The 19,826-nt window shown below is 36.8% G+C and overlaps 1 protein-coding gene across 1 annotated transcript; it reads left to right on the forward strand.

Moving 5' to 3' along the window:
* Positions 1 to 1,512: 1,512 nt before the first annotated feature.
* FAM240A (family with sequence similarity 240 member A) lies at positions 1,513 to 16,417 on the forward strand. Its single transcript, XM_027874426.1, has 2 exons — positions 1,513 to 1,655; positions 16,327 to 16,417. The coding sequence occupies exons 1-2, from the start codon at positions 1,513 to 1,515 to the stop codon at positions 16,415 to 16,417; spliced, it is 234 nt and encodes a 77-aa protein (XP_027730227.1).
* Positions 16,418 to 19,826: the final 3,409 nt, after the last annotated feature.

Here is a 19,826-nt window from a genome sequence, read left to right on the forward strand (position 1 = left end):
GGGCATAAGTTTCTGGTTGCATCTTCTGCTCTGTGTTCCTTCCTGTGTGTAGAGGTAACTCAATAACAATCCTGAGATGTTTCTAGACTTGGTGTCTAGATTGAGAGCTTGAGTGTTCTGGAGTCGTGAATTTAAATACATAGAAACAGAGACTAGACGCATATGCTAAATAACTAAGTATGCATTTTACATCATATAGAAACAAAAGGAAAATATTTTAATGACTGGAGTAAGTGGAAAAGATGGTGGAATTCCATGTCCAGGTGAGGGGCAGGGCTGGAAAGCAGAATAAACTCTGCTAAAAAACCCTCTCAGAAGATACTGAATTTCAGAAGCTTCTTGAGTGACAAAGAGAATACGTTGGGCAAACTGTGCAATCAGTTAGTATTATAACATAGGATGTAGTTGGTTAAAGTATGAAGGAGAGGATGATTAGAGGAAGCGTTCTAAAGCAAATGTATAGAAAAGTAGGAAGAAAAAAGGAAAAATATAGAAATTCAAGAGGTCCTACTTGGGAACTTGAAAACAGTGAGTGAAGATCCTTGGGAGCTATTGTGAGGATCTAAAAGGAGCAGGGTGAAGTGGCCAATGTGATGGATACAGAAAACATCTTTGGCAAGACTTCAAAAGCCTGGCTGGAAGAAAGCCAATCTCTTAAAAAGAGACATCTGGTTCCTCTAAATGTTGTCCCATGTTACCAGCCTGTGAGAGAGTAGGCATCAACCTACTCAGAATTTTCCCTAAAAACACAGATTCTCATAATAATCAAACAAGGGAATAGAAAGAAGACCAAGCATATATTAAATTTCATTTCGACATACTGATTCCATTTAGACCTCAGACCTATGGAGCTTATACTTGTTTTTAACTCAGTTCACTCTTCGTAGTTTTATAAATATGCAACTACCCCTCTCACTGAGTGCACACACTGCATCTTCCAAATATAGTTAACAGGAAATTCTAAAATTAAATAGGGATGTATTTCTGTGCAAGTTTCTATTTTCTTCTTAAATAATTAGGCACTTCAAAGTAAAATCTTCCTTCTAAATTTTATTATATTTATATTATATTTATGTATCAAACATACAGAATTTCTTAATGGAAAATAATTTTAAGATTTTTAAGTTTACATTTTTTAAAAATTATCATTTTTTTTAAGTTCACTTCATCTCTTCCAGTAAAACAAGAGGACATCTCACTCCAAGTCATTTCTGTGTCTCCTTATTCTTTCTAGAACAGGTTCTGTCCAACTATCAGAAGCAAACCTATTTCATATCTTACTGTTCTTGCCTGCCCTGTTTGTTTCAATGATGGGTATTAGTGATGATCTGAAGGTGGCTTTTTTTTTTTTTTGCATGTAACAAGCCTACCTCCTTCCTATGGGGGCCAAAAAAACAACTTGTCCTGACTTTTTCACACAAGCTGCATTTCCCATGACAAGAAAGGGTGGAGGTTGAATCTGCTAAAACAATTGCACTATGGTAGTTTGGTTTTCTTTTCTTTTTTCAGGAAATGAATAATCAATATATACGAAGGGAAGTCTTCTGCTGTGAAACCTGTCATGATCTTAAAAGCTTCTGGGAAAAAGAAATTGGCAAACAAACTTGCTATCGGGAATTGGAGGAAGATCGTCAGGGAAGAAGTGCCCTGACAAAGTATGTGGTTTCCTTTTTTAAAAAAAAATATGTTTTTATTGATGGCTTCTATTTCTTACATCATCACAGTTATCTCCAGTGTCCTTTTCCCTCTCCCTCCCAGACAACTGTCCCATAGAAAAAAAAATAGTAATTTTCTGAAGAGGAAAAATAAATCAACTCAAAGGGAAGCTAGATGGTGCAGTGGATAGAACACCGCCTCTGGAGTCAGGAAGCCCTGAGTTCAAATCTAGACTCAGACACTTGACGCTTACTAGTTGTGTGACCCTAGGCAAGTCACTTAACCCTGATTGCCTCACCAAAAAGCAAAAAAAAAAAATCAACACAAATGATGGATATAGTGGAAAAAAAAGTCTGAATACATGTGTAATGTGTAACACCTGTTGACCTCCCACCTACACACAGGGGTAGTTTGAAGGATGTCTTTTCATATCCTTTAATTTGAGTCCTGTTTGATCTTTATAATTTTGCCACATTTGCTTTTGATTTTTTGGTGTGTGGTCCCCATACTTTTCCATTTACATTGTTGTTAATTATTGTATGTATCATTTTCTGGGCTCTCCTTACCTTCACTCTTCCTCAGTAAATGTAGATTTTTCCTTGCTTCTCTGTTAGCATCACACATATTATTTCTTACCACACAGTAATATTCTGTTACATTCATGTGCCATAATTTGTTTACCCTTGTCTCAAACAAGGGCATCTATTTTGTTATCTTTGGATATTCTTTGTTATCTCAAAAAGTGCTACTATAATTATTTTGGTGTTCATGGGGACTTTCTTCTTATTGATGTCTTCGTTGGGTTATAAGCTCTGTCATGGAATCTCTGCTTCAAAGGGTATGGTCATTTTAGTCACCTTTTTGCATAATTCTAAATTGCTTTCCAAAGTAGTTCTACCATCTCACAACTCTACCAGCAGTATATCAGTGTTCCTATCACTCCTCAACCTCTTTGCCATTGAATATCATTGTCATTTTTGCCATCTTTGCCAATTTGTAGAGTGTACGTTTTGATTTTCATTTCTCTATTATAAATGATTTGGAACATTCTTTAACATGGTGGTGAATACTTTGCAATTCTTTCTTTAAGAACTGTTTCTTCATATCTTTTGAACATTTATAATTGAGGACATATGTATATACATAAATGTGTATGTGTATATGTGTATAAATGTACATATATACATATAAGTACATATATACTTCATATACCTTGGATACTAAACCTTTATCAGAGAAATTTAATACAAAGATTTTTTCCCAATGACCACTTCCCTTCTTATCCTAGGTGCATTAATTTTGTCTGCACAGCAGCTTTTCAGTTTCATATGATCAATCAGTCAACATATATTAAAAGCCTATTGAGTGCCAGGCACTGTGCTAAGTGCTGGACATACAAAAAGGGGGAAATGACAGTCCCTGCCCTCAAAGAACTTGCAACATGCAAACAAATATACAGAGCAAGCTATATATACATGTATATATATATATATATATATAGGATAAAGAGGAGATAATTAACAGAGGGAAAGTACTGAAATTAAGAGTGGTTGAGGAAAGCTTCCTATAGAAGGTAAGATTTTAGTTGTGACTTAAAGGAAGCCAGGGATGTCAGTAGTCAGAGCCAAGGAGAGAGAGCATTTCAGGCATAAGGGACAGCCAGAGAAAATGCCTGGAGTGAAGAGATGAAGTGTCTTGTTTGTGGACCAGCCAGGAGGTCAGAGTCATTGGATCAAGGAGTACCTATCAAGGAGTAAGGTATAAGAAACCTGGAAAGGTAGGAGAGAGCTAGGTTAAGACAGGCTTTGAATGCCAAACAAAGCACTTTGTATTTACTCCTGAGGCAAAAGGGAGCCACAGAGTTTATTGAGTAGGGTGTTGACAAGATTGGATCCATGCTTTTCATAGAAGTTATCTATTGTATCTTTTATAATTTCCTCTATCTCTTGTTTGATTAAAAATACATCTCCTATCCAAGCTGTAAGAGGTATATAATACATCTCTTCTAATTTTTTTTATAGTCTGATCATCAATGTTAAGGTTACATATCAGTTTAGAATGTATTGTGGGGGTTTTCTTTTCTTTTTTTTTTTAATTTATTTATTTTTAGTTTTCAATGTTCACTTCCATAAGATTTTGAGTTCCAAATTTTCTCCCCATCTCTCCCCTACCCCTACCCCAAGACAGCATGCAATTTTATATAGGCTCTACATATAAATTCATATTGAACCTATTTTCACATTAGTCGTGTTGTAAAGAAGAATTAGAACCAATGGGAGAAGCCACAAGAAAGAAGAAAAAAAAAGATAGAGCAAATAATATGCTTTGATTTGCATTCAGACTCCATAGTTCTTTTTGTGGATGTGGACAGCATTTTCCATCAGGAGTCCTTTGGAGTTATCTTGGATCTTTGCATTGCTAAGAAGAGATGAGTCTATCAAAGTTAGTCATCACACAATGTGGTTGTTACTGTGTACAATGTTCTCCTGGTTCTGCTCACTTCATTCTGCATCAGTTCATTCAAGTCTTTCCAGGTTTCTCTGAAGTCTGTCTGCTCATCATTTCTTATAGCACAATAGTATTCCATTACAATCATATACCACAACTTGTTCAGCCATTCCCCAACTGATGGGCATCCCCTCAATTTCCAATTCTTTGCTACCACAGAAAGAACTGCTATAAATATTGTTGTACATGTGGGTCCTTTTCCCATTTGTATGCTCTCCTTGGGACACAGCCCTAAAAGTGCTATTGCTGGGTCATTTTTTTCTTTTTTTAAAGCAAAATTTTCCCTGAAAATGTGTATTTCAGAGGGAGAACCACCTTTTTACTATCATCCTTATGTAAACCACATATAAATTGGGCCATGGCCCCTGACCTGACAAACTATGTTTACCTTTGGGTCCTCTATCAGGAATGATCTCTGTGGCATATTTTGTTTCCACATATGTCTACTTTGAAAACATCAGGATGTCTTGTGCAGCCACCATGCTTTCCACTTGGAACATCATAAGTTGGCTCGTTCTTCTCTAAGAACGTTCAGTTTTGCTGCAAGCACTCAGATAGCAGATAAAGTACATACTTTATTTGATCCAATAACAAAAACACAGACAAATCTCTACCCAAGTCCATTGTCAGAAATTCTCCTTCCTTTTCTTCAACAGGTCCTCCTCCTGGTGAATCTCAAACGAATGAAATGATGGGTCTAAATTTTTTCTCAGTACATACAGTTCCTGGTTGAATCAATCTTTCCTTACCTTTGGGGTAGTATAGATGGTTTAACTTATAGACAAATCCTATGCTCACTTAAAACTGTGCCTCTTGATCTCATAAAGAGGATCATAGCTCTAGAGACTGAAGGAAGGTGTCTTAAAGGCTGTCTTTGTTGTTCAGTTGTTTTTTCAGTCCTGTCTGACTCTTCGTGATCCCATTTAGGATTTTATTTGCAAAGATATTAGAGTGGTTTGCCCTTTCCTTCTCCAGCCCATTTTACAGATGAGGAAATGGAGGTAAACAAGATTAAGTGACTTGCTCAGTGTCATGCAGTTAGTAAGTATCTGAAGCCAGATTTGAACTTAGGAGGATGAGTCTTCCTTACTCCAGGCCCAGGACTCTATCCACTGTTCCATCTAGCTGCCCCAGAGGCTATCTAGTTCCTTCATTTTACAACTGAGGAAACTGAGGTTCAGACCTCAGGCTAAGGGACTCAGGAAAGTTTATAGAGGTCGTATCAGAAGCAGAATTTGAAACCAGGTTTCATGATTCCAAGGCCAATGCTTTTCTTACTGTGTTCCACAGCTATGTCTTTCCTTCCAAATCTCCCTCTGGCACTGGCACTTAGATGCATGTCGTTCCCAGGTAAAGTTCAATGGATATTTCCTGTTAAGCCCAAAGTCTTTGTGCCTATTTTCCATTCTCAGTTTCTCTCTGTGATTTAAAGACTACATTTCAAGGGTCAGCTCAAGTAGGTGAACCCTGTCATTACTGAGATATCAATTCTGTGATCTCCTCTGCTACTGTGACTTTGAGGCTGTGATCAGTAAGGAGCCAACACAGGCCCCATCTATAGTTCTAAGTGCAAACAAGATCAGTTTCTCCTCCTGTTGCCTCATCTACTCTTTCAATCTACATAAGAACACTGTTGTTATTTGACTTTCTATTCACTAAGACTAGCATTTGTTAATCTTGAGGTAAATATAATGACAGGGATGTTTGGTCAACATTTCTATTGTGTTCCGTTGTAACTTGGACTAGAAACATTAAATTATTCACATAAATTTGGCTCAGGGTATAGCTTTACTGTCTCCAGCTAGGTAGTAGAGTAGAAAGAGGGCTGGGCTGCACCCAGGAAGACCTGAATTCAAATGTAACCTCAGACACTTCCTAGCTGTGTGACTCTGGGCAAGTCACTTAACCTCTGTCTGACTCAGTTTCCTCAACTTTAAAATAGGGATGATAGTGGCACCTACCTCCTAGAGTTGTGAGAATCAAATGAGATAATAATTGTAAAGTGTTTGGCACAACCTGCATGTTTGATAAATGTTTGTTTCCTTTCTTCCTTCCTTCCAGAACAAGAAAAAAGCAACAATATTTTATTTTAAATCTTAGAGGGGAAAATTACCTTCTACCTAGAGAATTGTTGAGTCATCATATAGTAATTAATCAACCAATTGACCAACAAGTCAATTACTATTTATTAAGCATTTATTATGTGCCAGGTGCATGGTAAAGTGCTGAATATATAAAGGAAGGCAAACACAGTTCCTGCCCTCAAGGAGCTCAGGGAAATGACATGCAAACAACCATGTACAAATAAGCATTTATTAAGCAGCTACTATGTGCTAGACACTGTGTTGTGTCATACAAATACATTACACTTTCCTATCTTGCACCAATGTTGCCAAAAATAAGATTTGCTTAAGTAAGTTAGGTTCTCAGAACCGTAAGAGAAGTTAAAAGAAACAAGGGGAGACATATGAAGTGTTAAAGGGTAAAAAAGCAGTCGAAAGAACAAATGGTCAGTGAGTACAACAATAGAAATAATGTCAACATGGAGAGACAGCAAAGCTGTAAGTAAAACTGTCAGTGTTAGTACCATAATGTCAAAGTTAAAGGACCCTTTCCAATCTTTGTTAGTCAAGAACAAACACTGAAAAAGTTGGTTTGGTTCGGAAACCAATTTGAACCAAACTGATATTTCCTTTGAACTAAATATTTGTTATACAAAAAAAAAAATTCCATTCAAATATGATCTTTCTAAAAGGATTGTTGTCTTGTATAATGGCCTTATATTCTATAGACTTTCATAAGCCAGTGGGCCCCTCTCACAGTCATTTTTGATTACAATCCCCCTGCTATACACACACTACTTTTACATTTCACCTTTGATTTCCAAATAAATGTATCCCATAACTGTACACAAGGGCAGAGGTGTCAAACTTACCTCCGCTTATCAATAAGCATCTGAGCAAAATTCCCTGGTGCAGGCTGAACCAAATTAAAATGTAATTGAGAAATGTTTAACAAAATAAACAAAATTCAATACAGGGGCTGCTTGGTGGTGCAGTGGATAGAGCGCCAGCCCTGGAGTCAGGGAGACCTGAGTTCAAATACAGTCTCAGACCAGACACTTGACACTTACCAGCTGTGTGACCCTAGGCAGGTCACTTAATCCCAATTGCCTCACCAAAAAAAAAAAAATAAAAATTCAATACAACACAGATAATGTTAATTTGTAGTTTTCTAAGCAAATATGCAGCCCACAGGGATCCGTTTCTATTTAGTTTAACAACACTGCACAAGGGGAAGAGAAACTTGAGAATGTACCCAACCACTATCCAATAATGTCTCCGACTACAGTTATGCCTTCCACATCGTGGCTCCCCTTGGTGGTTTAGATATATCTCGGATCAGCACAAGAAATTAAATGGGAACTTTGGGGGAATTTTGCAGAAGCCAAAGATGACACAGAGCCTATGATCAAATACTTAACCCAAATTTTACAATAAGGTGCAAACATCCCATAAAAGAAAAAAGAAAAAAATTCAGAATTCTTATCTGGTGTCAAAGGAGGGCCAAAAAATTGTATGGGATTTTCAAGATCACAGGGATGCCTTGCCCTTAACCCCTGCAATGTGGAAGGGATAACTGTACTTCTCTCTGCCCTTTGTGGGTGTGGCCAAAGAGGCACTCAGGAATCACTACATCTGTTCTTTAGCCAGTTAGCAAAGGGTTTAAAGAGTACGTTGAGGGCCCCTTCCCACCAGAATGTTAAGAAAAATCTTAGTAACTTCCAGTTACTCTATGCCTTGCTGATAACACAACAAAACAACCAGTGTTAGCATCTGTTACTCCCCCCTCAGCCTGGGCTAATATAGCAATATATTCCATCAAAAACTAGGGAGAATAAAAACAAAGTGAAAACAAGACTTTTATCACAGAGCTACTAATTAGCACACATCTACTGGCTCATTGTCTAAATGAAATTAAGCAAAGTCTAAACTCAGTTTAGCAGTCCTGCATTCTACAGGCTACTGAGACTCACAGCTGTCAGGTGCATCATTACGACCACACTCGTAAGTAAAGGCAGAGCCAGTGAGAATTCTGCCAGGCCTATAAAAAATAACTGTTTGATCACAAAAATACTAATTAGCACAAGCCTGCTGGCCCATTGTCTGAACAAAATCGGTCCAGGCCTAAAGCAAATCATTAAACAAATGCAAATTAATAGCGCACATAGAAAAATAGATTTAGAGCTGGAAGTCATCAGTCATTTGTTCCAAATCCTTTCTTTTTACCAACAAGGAAACTGAGGCTTAGAAAGCTCAATTCCTCTGACTGTAAATCTAGAATATTTCCCACTGTACCACACTGCAGTTTAAGCAAAGTTAGGTAAGGATATGAGACCAAAACTCAGCAAGAAATGAATGACCCAATCCATGTCTTGTCTGTCTTTTTAAACTGGGAAGGCCAGATTTTTGCTGTTCAGTCATATATGACTCTTCATGATCCATAGCACACCAGGCCCTTCTATCCTTCACTATCTCTCCAAGTCTGCCCAAGTTCATCTTCATTGTTTCCATGACACTATCTATCCATCTCATCTTCTGCTGTTCTCTTTTCCTTTTGTCTTCTGGCAATCTTTCTGGCATCAGGGTCTTTTCCAATGAGTCTCATCTTCTCATCATGTGGCCAAAGTATTTAAGTTTCAGCTTCAGTATTTGACCTTTCAGTGAACAGTCTGAATTAATTTCCTTAAGTATTGACTGATTTGACCTCCTTTCTGTCCAAGGAACCCTCAAAAGCCTTCTTCAGCACCACAATTCGAAAGCATAGATTCTGAGGCACTCGGCTTTCCTCATAGTGCAGCTCTCACAGCCATACATTGCTATTGGGAAACGATGGGTTTGACTATATGGACCTTTGTTGGCAAGGTGTTGTCTCTGCTTTTACGTATGCTGTCCAGATTTGCCACAGCTTTTTTTCCAAGGAGCAAGTGTCTTTAATTTTATGGCTACAGTCACCATTTGCAGTGATCTTTGAGTCCAAGAATGTAAAATCTGATATTGCTTACATTTCTTCTCCCTCTATTTGTCAGGGAGTGATGGGACCAGTTACCAAGAACTTAGTTGTTGTTTTTTTTTAATATTAACCTTCAAGCCAGCTTTTACACCCTCCTCTTCTACCCTCAGCAAGAAGCTTCTTAATTCCTATTTACCTTCTGCCATCAGAGCGGTATCACCTGTATAACTGAGATTGTTGATATACTCAGGTGTGGGGAACCCGTGGCCTCAAGACCACATGTGGTCCTCTAGGTCCTCAAGTAGGCCCTTTGACTGAATTCAAACTTCACAGAACAAATCCCCTTAATAAAAAGATTTGTTCTGTAAAACTTGAGACTCAGTCAAAAGGCCACACTCAAGGACCCAGAAGGCCACACGTGGTCTGGAGGCCACAGGTTCCCCACCCCTGAATACCCTAAGAAGGTTCATTAGGTTTACAATATAAATTTTTCACTGGAAATGATAAAATTCTTCTTAAAATGTTAGTTTGAAAGGGGATCTCAGCTAACTGTTGATTTAAATGTTTATATTAATCTATATTTTAAGAGTGACAAATACAGATTTAAGGTGTTTTATTGATGATTTTTGTTGTTTTTTTTAATCTCTATAACTTCCCAATAATTATATCATTCCCAGGATCTTCACTTGCAACAAAGAGAAAGACAAACAAATCAACACATAAATCCTGTCGGACAGGGTATGCAATATTCTGTATTCATAGCCCACAATCTCTCTATGAAAAAGAGGGAAATTTCATAATCAGTCTTCAGGAATCAAGATCCTACATTACTCCATTATTCCGAATCCCTGATGTCTTTTTTTTCCTTTACATTATTTTGGTCATTGTGTATCATCTCATGATTCTGCTTTGCAAACTAATAGAGTGAGTTTTAACCAACAACAACATATATCATAATGGATAGAAGACTTGGATTCATAACCTAATTTTTTTGCTTCTTGTTCAACCTTATGCAAGCCTCTTAAATTCTCTGAGGCTCACTATTCTCTTATGTAAAATGAGCATTTAAATAAACATAAGGAGACTTCCAGCTACTGATCTAATAGTTCAGGTTGTTTTTTTCTAGGTTTTTTGGGGGGGGAGGGGAGGATCTGTGACTTCTAAGAGACAAGCCTCAAACTTAATAAGGATAGTTTTGAACAAAATTATTCAACAGACTAAATCCAATGCCTTTCCAAATCAAAGCCAAAGCAAGAAAAAGCAAACATGTTGCTTCCATTAATCAGTCAGGACAGTCTTTGCTGGTCTCAGGGGGAAAAATACAAAAATACTCTTTGAGCTTGGAAGGATTCACTGCAATTTGGGGGTATTTTCACTGTGTGACCATTCCTTGCATTATTTTGGCTTTCATGATCAAAGTAGGATTCATTAAAGTACGTATAAAGCAATGTCCTACCAGTTCAAGGAACTTCAAAGACTAATGGAAGCATTAAAATGAAGGAAGATACCCAGCAGGTGGCAGTAGGCAGTCTGCACAATCACAAACCAGATTAATAAGGAATTTGGTGAGTCTTTAGTATTTCAGGAATCTATACTGTTTATCTTTAAATCACAGTGATAAGTGGGGACTCAAGACCACAGACTGACCCACTATCTATCTATCTATCTATCTATCTATCTATCTATCATCTGTTTTATTAACCATTTAACATCTATAAACTGTGCTACTATTTGTTATTAGGTTCTTATCTTTTCTTAATGTCACTAATTATGTTTTAGAGGATTGTGCTCCTAGCCCCATTTTCCCCATAAGTCCTGTCCTTTTTATTGTGCAGTTCTACATAGCAGAACTGACTATTCAGCTATCCCTTCCACATAGCAGGGGTTAGGGGCATGGTATCCTTGCAATCTGGAAAATCTGTGTAAAAAAAAAAAAAAGACCCTCCCTCAGTACCAGAGAAGAAGTCCGAATTATTATGGCATTAAAAGATAAAATATGTTGATATTATACAATACTATACATATATTTATGTATTTCTCGGTTTCTAAACTTTTTCTGTGTCATCTGCTGGCTTTTGCATGTTGTTTGCGGCTTCCAAACTCTGCAAAAATTTCCATTTAATTTCTTACAATAGAGAGACTGAGATGGGGAAAGTCTCTATGAGGAAGGGATAACTGTACTTCCTTGAGGCTTATTAGGAACTCAGTTATAATTTTCATTACCTAGGCTCAAACTGGGAGTGGAAAATGATCCATTTACATCAGTTTAACAAGGAAAGAGGGCTAAAGAACTTCAAGTTGAAGGGGAGAGAAAGGAGTAAAGCAAAAAGTAAGGCTTAAAAAGACTGGTGTGATGGCCGCCCTAAGGGCCCTTTTCTACACTTCAGTGATGTTCCACTCTGTTTCCTCCTCGGTTCTCTCCTAAACTACAGCTGCTATAACCTGGAGATAACATCTGCTATTACAAATTTTTCTCTGAAAGACTGCTTTTCCTTCTGCTGCAGCTATCATCTGCTATGATTCCTTTTTCATCTAAGAGAATGTTAGCAGTTGTGTGTGTGTGTGTGTGTGTGTGTGTGTGTGTGTGAGATTACTTTAGGCCAACATTCCAGGAGATAATCAATATATTTTCACTTCTTTTATATGCCAAGTCCTAAGGTACACCTAGTCCACACAAAAGTATCTCTTAGGTAGCTGTTGAATCTTTTATTGGTTTATTAATTCATTTGTTTATCTACCTCTTTAATAATTTATTCAATCATTTATTTAATTATCACCCACTCAATTATGTAGTTAGCCATTTATTTGTTTGCTTGTATGTTTATCTAGCTGTATGTATGTTTGCATATTTTTTTGTTTTCTTGTTTGTTTGTTTTTACTTTATTCACCACTCCTGACTCAACTTTCAAAGGGAAGTTATTAAGTCCTAGCTTCCACTTACCTAAGTCACTTACCGGAAACTCAAACCATCCCCCTGGCAGCAAGCACTGGAGCATGCGCATTAACTTTAATAAACCCAAAGGAGGCCCTTGACAACTCTGGAAGGTCAGGGGCAGGACTGACTTTTGCCCTTTATTCCTGCCACTATGGCAGAGAACCTATTCCCATTATAATAATTAGTGAATACACAAAACATAAGAGGTAGAACCATTTGAACAAAGAATAAATTAAGAGAAACCCTTATCCATGTACTTTAAGATCACAGATAGAAAAGGGGTGTTGGTCACATACTAGTGATCAGTGATCAGTTTTCAATATCAAAATGGAAAAATTAAAATTAAATATAGAAAGAAATATAATAACTATTACACATAATACTTATCAGTTAAAAACAGAGAATAGCATAGATAAATAATGTTCAATAAATAATTATATTTACAACAGTGCTCTCTGTCTGACATATCCAATTCTACATTTATAAAGCAGCTTGGTGGCTCAGGAAGAGTAGGGGGCCTGGACTTAGGACAACCTGAGTTCAAATCTGACCTCATAACCCTGGTCAAGTCATTTCTTTCTGCCTCAGTTTCCTCAACTATAAAATGGGGATAATAATAGCACTTGCCTTCCTGGATTGTTGTGAGGATCAAATAAGATAATATTTGTAAAGTACCTGACATGTAGTAGGAACTTAATAAATGCATGCTTCCATCTTTTTACACATTCACAAGTCATTCTTATTTGTTAAACACCTATGTATACAATGCCTGTATAGTCAGAGCTACATGGTAAATTTATTACCTAAAAACATGATGTTAAGTGCAAGTTTATAGGAGGAAGCTAGTTAAGTAGGAAAGTATTATAAATGGTCCATAGACTAAAGACATTTGTGTGAAAAAGATCAAGGATTTTAATGAATTATGCCATCAATATGAGTCACTAGTAGGACATAGCGGGCAAAAATAGTGCTTGTTACCTAAGTTGCATGAAGAAAGGCATAGGATCTATTATTCTGCTTTACTCTGCTTCACTCAAACAAGCAGTTGTGTTCAGTAGTACAATGACCATTACAAGGCACCATATTTCAGGAAGAACATTCAGAAACTTGAGTATATCCAGAAGAGAATGAACAGAATGGTGAGAAGTCTAAATAGAATTTGGTAAGAGGATTGGTTTTATTGAAGTCAATTCAAGAAGCATTTCATAAAGAGCTGCTATATGTTAGGCACTGTGCTGGGTGAGAAGGATACCAAGGCAAGAGACAAAACAATCTCTCCCTCCAGGAATTTACATCATACTGGGAGAGTACCCAAATTGCACAGGTAAGTAAATGTAAGACATAGACAAAGTAAATATTAATTTCAGAATGGGGTTTGGGAGAGTGCTAATAACTGAAAGGATTAAGAAAGGAGCAGCCAGAGAGCAGAGGCTTGAAGGAACCTACATATTTAAAGAGGTGGAGGTAGTCAGCTGAAAAAATATTGCAGAGCACTAATAATTAGAGAAATGCAAATTAAAACCTCTCTGAGCTTCTTTCTCATATTCATCAACTCGGTGGAATTGGCAAAAAAAATTAAAAAAGAGAAAATAACAGATATTGGAGGTTCTGCAAGAAAACAAGCACATTAATGTATTGTTGATAGAACTACGAATTGGACTAGCTATTCTGGAAAATTATTTGGAACTATACCCAAAAGGATTCTAAACTGTAATTTATACCCTTTGACCCAGCAATACCACTGCTAGGTCTATACCTCAAAGAAATCAAAGAAAAAGGAAAAAGACCCATACGTACAAAAATATTTATAACAGCTCTTTTTGTGGTGGCAAGGAACCAAATTGCTTATCAGTTGGATGAATAGCTGAACAAAGTGTCATATGTGAATGTATGGTAATACTATTGTGCTATAAGAAGTCATGAAATCAACAGTTTCAAAGAAAACTGGAAAGATTTGTTTGAAATGATGCAGAGTAAAGTAAGTAACACCAGGAGAAGAATTTATATAATAACCACAACACTATAAAGATGAACAATTTTGAAAGGCTTAAGAACTCTCATCAACACAGTGACCAACCACAATTCCAGAAGACTAGTGATGATGCGTTCTCTCCACCTACTGATAGAGAGGTGAGGAATTGGGGGTACATAATGAGACACATTTTTTTGGACATGACCAATGGGAGAATTTGTTTTGCTTGATTGTGTATATTTGTTACAAGGACTTTTCTTTTTTTTCTAATGAGGTAGTAGAGGTACGGGAGGAAGCAAATCTAGACCTTTCTTCATTGAGGAAAAAAAATCAAAAAAAAAACACTAGGTGGCATCAGTTGAGGAATACCTAAACAAATATTGGTACATGAATATAATATAATACTAATGTTTCGTAAAAATTATGACTATGGAAAAGTCAAAGAAACATGAGAACACTTATTTGAACTAATGCAGTATGAAGTAAATAGAACCAGGAATACAATATCCAATGTCTACAGCAATGTAAAGAGAAAGAACAACAACCCAAAAAGAAACTGAAAGTTATGTAGCTATAATGATTAAGTTTGTCCCCGGAGAAGAGATAAGAAAACATCATCCCTTCTTTGTAGAGGTGGGGGACTTGAGTACAGGGAATTGCATGTGCCACTAGACTCAACTGATGTGTTGGTTAGCTTTGCTCAATTTCTTTTCATTTGTTTTTCAATGTTATTAATTGTTAAACTATACATACCCTTTGACCCAGCCATAACATTGCAAAGCTTGCTAAGTGGAGCAAGAGGTTTACTCAGAAATGAAATTGACCCTGGGCAAGTCACTTAACCCCACTGCCTAGCCAAAACAAAAAAAAAAAAAAACAAAAAAAAACAAAGAAATGAAATTAATGCAAAGAAAGCTACCAGTGAAATAAAAAAGTACTAAAAAATGAGGAGGAGGTGAGGAAGGATATTTATTCTCAAAAAGAATAGATTTATGGAGTACATTCTAGGTGTCTTTCAAAGTATTTGAAAGACTGTCATGTTGAAGATAGATGCAACTTATTCTGATTGCCCTCAGAAAGCAGAACCAGAAGAAATGAATAGAAGCTGGAAAGAAGCAGATTTAGCTCAATGTAACTAAAAACCTCCTAATGACTAGAACCCATCCAAAAGTGAAATGGGCTTTTCCAAGAGGCAGTGGGTTTCTCCCTTCATTAAATTTCTTCATGTAGTGTTTATATGATTGCTTTTTTCAGAACTGTATGAAAAGGATTTGTGTTCAGCTTGAATTGAGGCAGGTGGTAGGTAATCTCTGAGGTTCCTTCCAACTCAAGACACACAAGTTTAATCAAAAAGAAGAAAATAAGGGAGAGAGGTATTTAGTGGAGATTATCAAGAAGTAGCAGAGTAATTAAAGTAGCAGTGTAAGAAATATCAGCTCACTTTTTCATGTACTTCTTCTTGCTGGCTACTCCCACATGACTGTTAGGGGTAATATCTTCTATTCTCCATTCCAAGTTTTATAAGATCTGAAGGTCAGCAGAAATATCCTCCTTTCTCTCTCCAAAGGCCAATTAAGTTTCGAATTAAGGGGGTCTTGCTCTCTTTGTAATAGAAAGCCACCTCCTTAATCTGACCCATTGGAAACTTTTCTTTTCTCAGGAACCAAATTACAGAATGTTGATAGTGAGGAATCATTTTTCCAACCCTTCATCTCCCCATCCACTTAAATTCCATACGTTTAGAAGGTAACTGGATGTCAGATACTAATGATATTGCCAAGGATGACTGCCAAGGATGACTGCACAAGGCTTCTAACAGTTTCAGAATTGTTAGATAAGAGTATTTGACAAAAGCTTTTTAAGAAGTGAAAACTCTAATCCATTGCTTGCCTGCCCTTTAAAAATGAGCAAACTTTAGATTTATTTTTACCACACCAAATTTGGGTAAAAAGAGCTTTTAACTTTTTCTGGAGAAAGTTCTTCAAATGATATTTTTCCAACAATGTTTTTCTTGATCATCCTTCCTCCCTCTTAGTTCCTTCAGCTCTTTGTCCACTAAGATCATGAATGTTAAAAAAAAGCACATTAACAAGAAAACAACCTAAGTTGTTTATACCATAGTGTCTGAATCAATATATGGGCCCCATGATAAAACCATGCGTGGTCCAAGAGGACTTTTCCGGACCCTCTGACATCAAGATAAATGTACTAACTAGCTGTATGATTTGTTTCCTCTTCTTAGGCTCAGAGATGAATGGAAGCAGATGTTGGAAAAAAGGTTAAAGATGCTGGATAATCCTGATGAGAATGAAAAGCCCACCAATGCCAAATGAAAGCTTCCTACATTTGAGAAAATAAGGAACTGAAGTTGCTTTTCTTGGGGAATCCAGTGCAAATGCCTGAATTATTTTGATTTACTAAATGGAATGAGTTCTATTTGTTTTCCCATTTGTGAGGGGATTAGAATGTGAAACCTCTTCTAGTGTTAATGGAAGCTATTAACCAACCCAATATTCTGTGTATACATAACCTCAAATCTATCAAAGAGCTCCAGACCTAACTAATGCAGGCAGTGCTCTGGATTAGCACCATATAAAAGTTTCAAACATCTAGGCACCAGAATTCATTTCCATATAATTATCCCCTCATTTTAAAATCAAAATCCTTTACATTTCAAGAACAACTAGGCACCAATATTAATGGTAACATCTCTAATAATAGATGTTAATTCTGTTTTGCCATTTTTCCTGGAAAATTAGAATCTTGAGATTATCTTTCTTCCTTTCATTCTTCCTCCTTTCTTTCCTTTGTTTGATGAATACAGGAAAGTAATTACTGCACAAACTATTACAAATTCATTAAAAATGTAGCTGGGAAATGAATCGATCTAATTTTCTTTCCTCTATGTTTTTTGGCTCTGCTTCTACAAAAACATATAAAGTATTTGGGGGCATTCCTTCGTGATGTGTCCCTGGAAAGCTAAAGCAGTTTTGAGTCACTGTGGGTTGGCACCCACTCAAAGCTATGGCTCACAAGATCCCCTCCCCCATATGTATACTTTTACCAGCCAAACTTAGGCCACATTAGAGCTTTTAAAAAAAGAACATTTAATCAAACATAATAGTAAATGAAGCGATAACAAAAGATCATGTGCACCATGTATATTGGGCTACACTCACCCATACACTCACCAGTGGGGAATATGGCACACATATGCAGAGAACATAAATAATCAAGGAACATATATTGAAAATACACTAAAGAACCAATGTGGTCAGGGCACATTTGTGGACAGCCAATACATTAGGAACTCCTGTGACTATGGCATTCCTGCAGCTACAAATGTTTTGGCTAAAAAGGGCATACCCCTGATACTAGAGTTAACAAAATCATCTGGTGAAGTTATCATAGTGCTGTCTGCTACTCAATGCTAAGTTTCATGTTTCCACAGGACATTTTGTTGTCTCTATTGAGAACGGTACTTGCCTTGTTCATCCCATTGTCTTCTCTGATTATTCCTATTGTTCTCTCATCACCAGACTACTCTCTGCTGCCATCTGATGGGGTTCATTTCTTTAGAACTATCTGCTGTTTTGTGAGCTCATACACTAAGTTGCAGTGTATAGAAAGTCTTCCCTAACAAAATCAGTCTTAGAGAGTATTGTACAGAGTCTTATAGCACACAAGCAAGGCTATAAGTTACCACACTTAGCCACAGAACTAACAAAATCTAGCAAAATGTCTCAGGTTAATATCATCTATTCTTTTGAAAAAGAGTTTTAGAGGTTTCTACCCCCATAAGTAGCTTCTGTGTCAGGTGAGCACTGTGGTGCAACTCACTAGTCAATAACTATGATAAATCCCCACCCATAACCTTTCTTCTTGTCTCATTACCTTATTAATTTTCATCCCAGACTCTAAGGCATTCAAGGAGTGGGTTCTGATATTTCCTCATAAATTAATAAGAATACACAATTTCTCTCATAAATCATTCAATTAGTTCTAAGCTCCCATCACATCTCATAAAATAAACCAGATAAACCTTTCATAAAATTTCCCTCCTCTCTTTTCCTCATCCTCAACCCAGTCTTATAGGTTTAAGTAGATATCCTGTTCATACAATGTACTAACAGTGCAATAATAAATATAATATTTAAATATTTCAGCAATGAATCAAATTAAAAAGATCATAGCTAGAGTTTCCTCTAGTCATCAGTAGAAACTGTTGACTTCCCAACTCTGGAAACAGTTCCAGCATTCAGATCTCTCAAGATACCAATCAAAAGGCTCTCAAGAATTCTTCTGCATGAGTTAAATTCAGTTCTCTTAGGAAATGTCTCTTCTATCTTTCTCAAAAATGACAGTTCACTTGTCAGTCTTTTAGCAAAGAAGTTCTCTTAGTCATTTCTCTCTGAACTTCACATAGTCTTTCTCCAACTATGCCAGTTAACAGTCACCAGATAGCAGTTAAATGCCACTCTCCCAAGATTTTATTTCCTCTTAAAGATACAGCGATGGTTCCTAAGATCTCTATAAAAGATTGAAAATGCAATTACTCTTTGGTTATCCCTTGTTTGGCATTGATTTGAAATCCATGATCCCAAACAACTATCTGACCTGGTGTTAGAAAATTTCTGGTAACTTTGTTCAGTCCCTGCTTGTGTTGTTCCTTGCCCCAAACCTATTTCAGAGATTCTGATTCCTCCCTCTAAAAAAAGCCCCTAATAATTCCATAAGAGCTTTGTGGAGTCTGGAAACAAAGGTAGGTCTTGATCCTGATGTCCTATCCGATTAATATAAATAAAGTTAGGTGAAACAGTTAGAGTACAAACTCCTACCTTAATTGTGCATATGCCAGCAATAAAGCTGCTGATTTTGAGCTGTATTTCATCCAGCAAAATAATCTAACTGACCTCTCTGTACATAATTCCTTAGAAATATTCAGGGGAGCTAGGGTAATCTTTAATAAAATCCATATATCATGCCATCATTTGAATGCAAACACTTCCTTTCACAATATACCCTAGATCTCATTTTGGTTGGCTAGAACTTTGCTGAGGGAAAATTTTCCTAATTAGATAGAAATAAAGGAAGGGTATGCCCCAGAAGTTGAGAGCCAATCAGCAGGCTGTAATAGAAAGGGAACTAGCTCTATGAGCCAAGAGCTCTTGGTTGTAATCCTGGCTGTTCTACTAACTGTGGGCTTTGGGGCAAAGCACTTAAAATCATAGATTGTTTTCTAATCTAAAAAGTGAAAGTGTTAGACTAAGTAGTCTCCAAGGTTTTTTCCAACTCTAGCATCCTATGATGATTTTAAGCACTGGATTGTAAACAAATCTCAAAGTAACATTCCTAGGCCTAACTAGTCTATCCCTCTAACCCCAAAAGTCCCGGAAGATATATGTGGAGAATGTGTATAAGACAACATTTAGGGTCCAAGATGTGTCAATCTCTGAAGATATCTGAATTGCCATAAGATCCATATTTCAATACATCCACTAGAAATTAAAGTAGTTTTGGAGCTCTGAGATGGGGAAGAAAGATTCTCAGACATTCCAAAAGATTATAGGATTCAGGAGCAAAGACTTATCTCCTCCTTCCCCATATCAAATATGAACATCAGTAGAAAGAAGGGGAAAAAAGAAGCTTAAAGGACTGTGGTCATTTGACACATATTCATCAGTTGTTTTGGGTTTGTGTGTGTGTGTGTGTGTGTGTGTGTGTGTGTGTGTGTGTGTGTGT

This window comes from Vombatus ursinus, unplaced genomic scaffold (assembly GCF_900497805.2).
Source record: "Vombatus ursinus unplaced genomic scaffold, bare-nosed wombat genome assembly UNPS02014807.1, whole genome shotgun sequence".
NCBI lineage: Eukaryota > Metazoa > Chordata > Mammalia > Diprotodontia > Vombatidae > Vombatus > Vombatus ursinus.

Bases quoted from the DNA above. Each gene is read 5' to 3' on its own strand.
- FAM240A (XM_027874426.1), top strand. From the start codon at position 1,513: ATGAATAATCAATATATACGAAGGGAAGTCTTCTGCTGTGAAACCTGT. The intron at 1,656-16,326 runs GTATGTGGTTTC...TCCTCTTCTTAG, and splicing joins GGAAGAAGTGCCCTGACAAA to GCTCAGAGATGAATGGAAGC.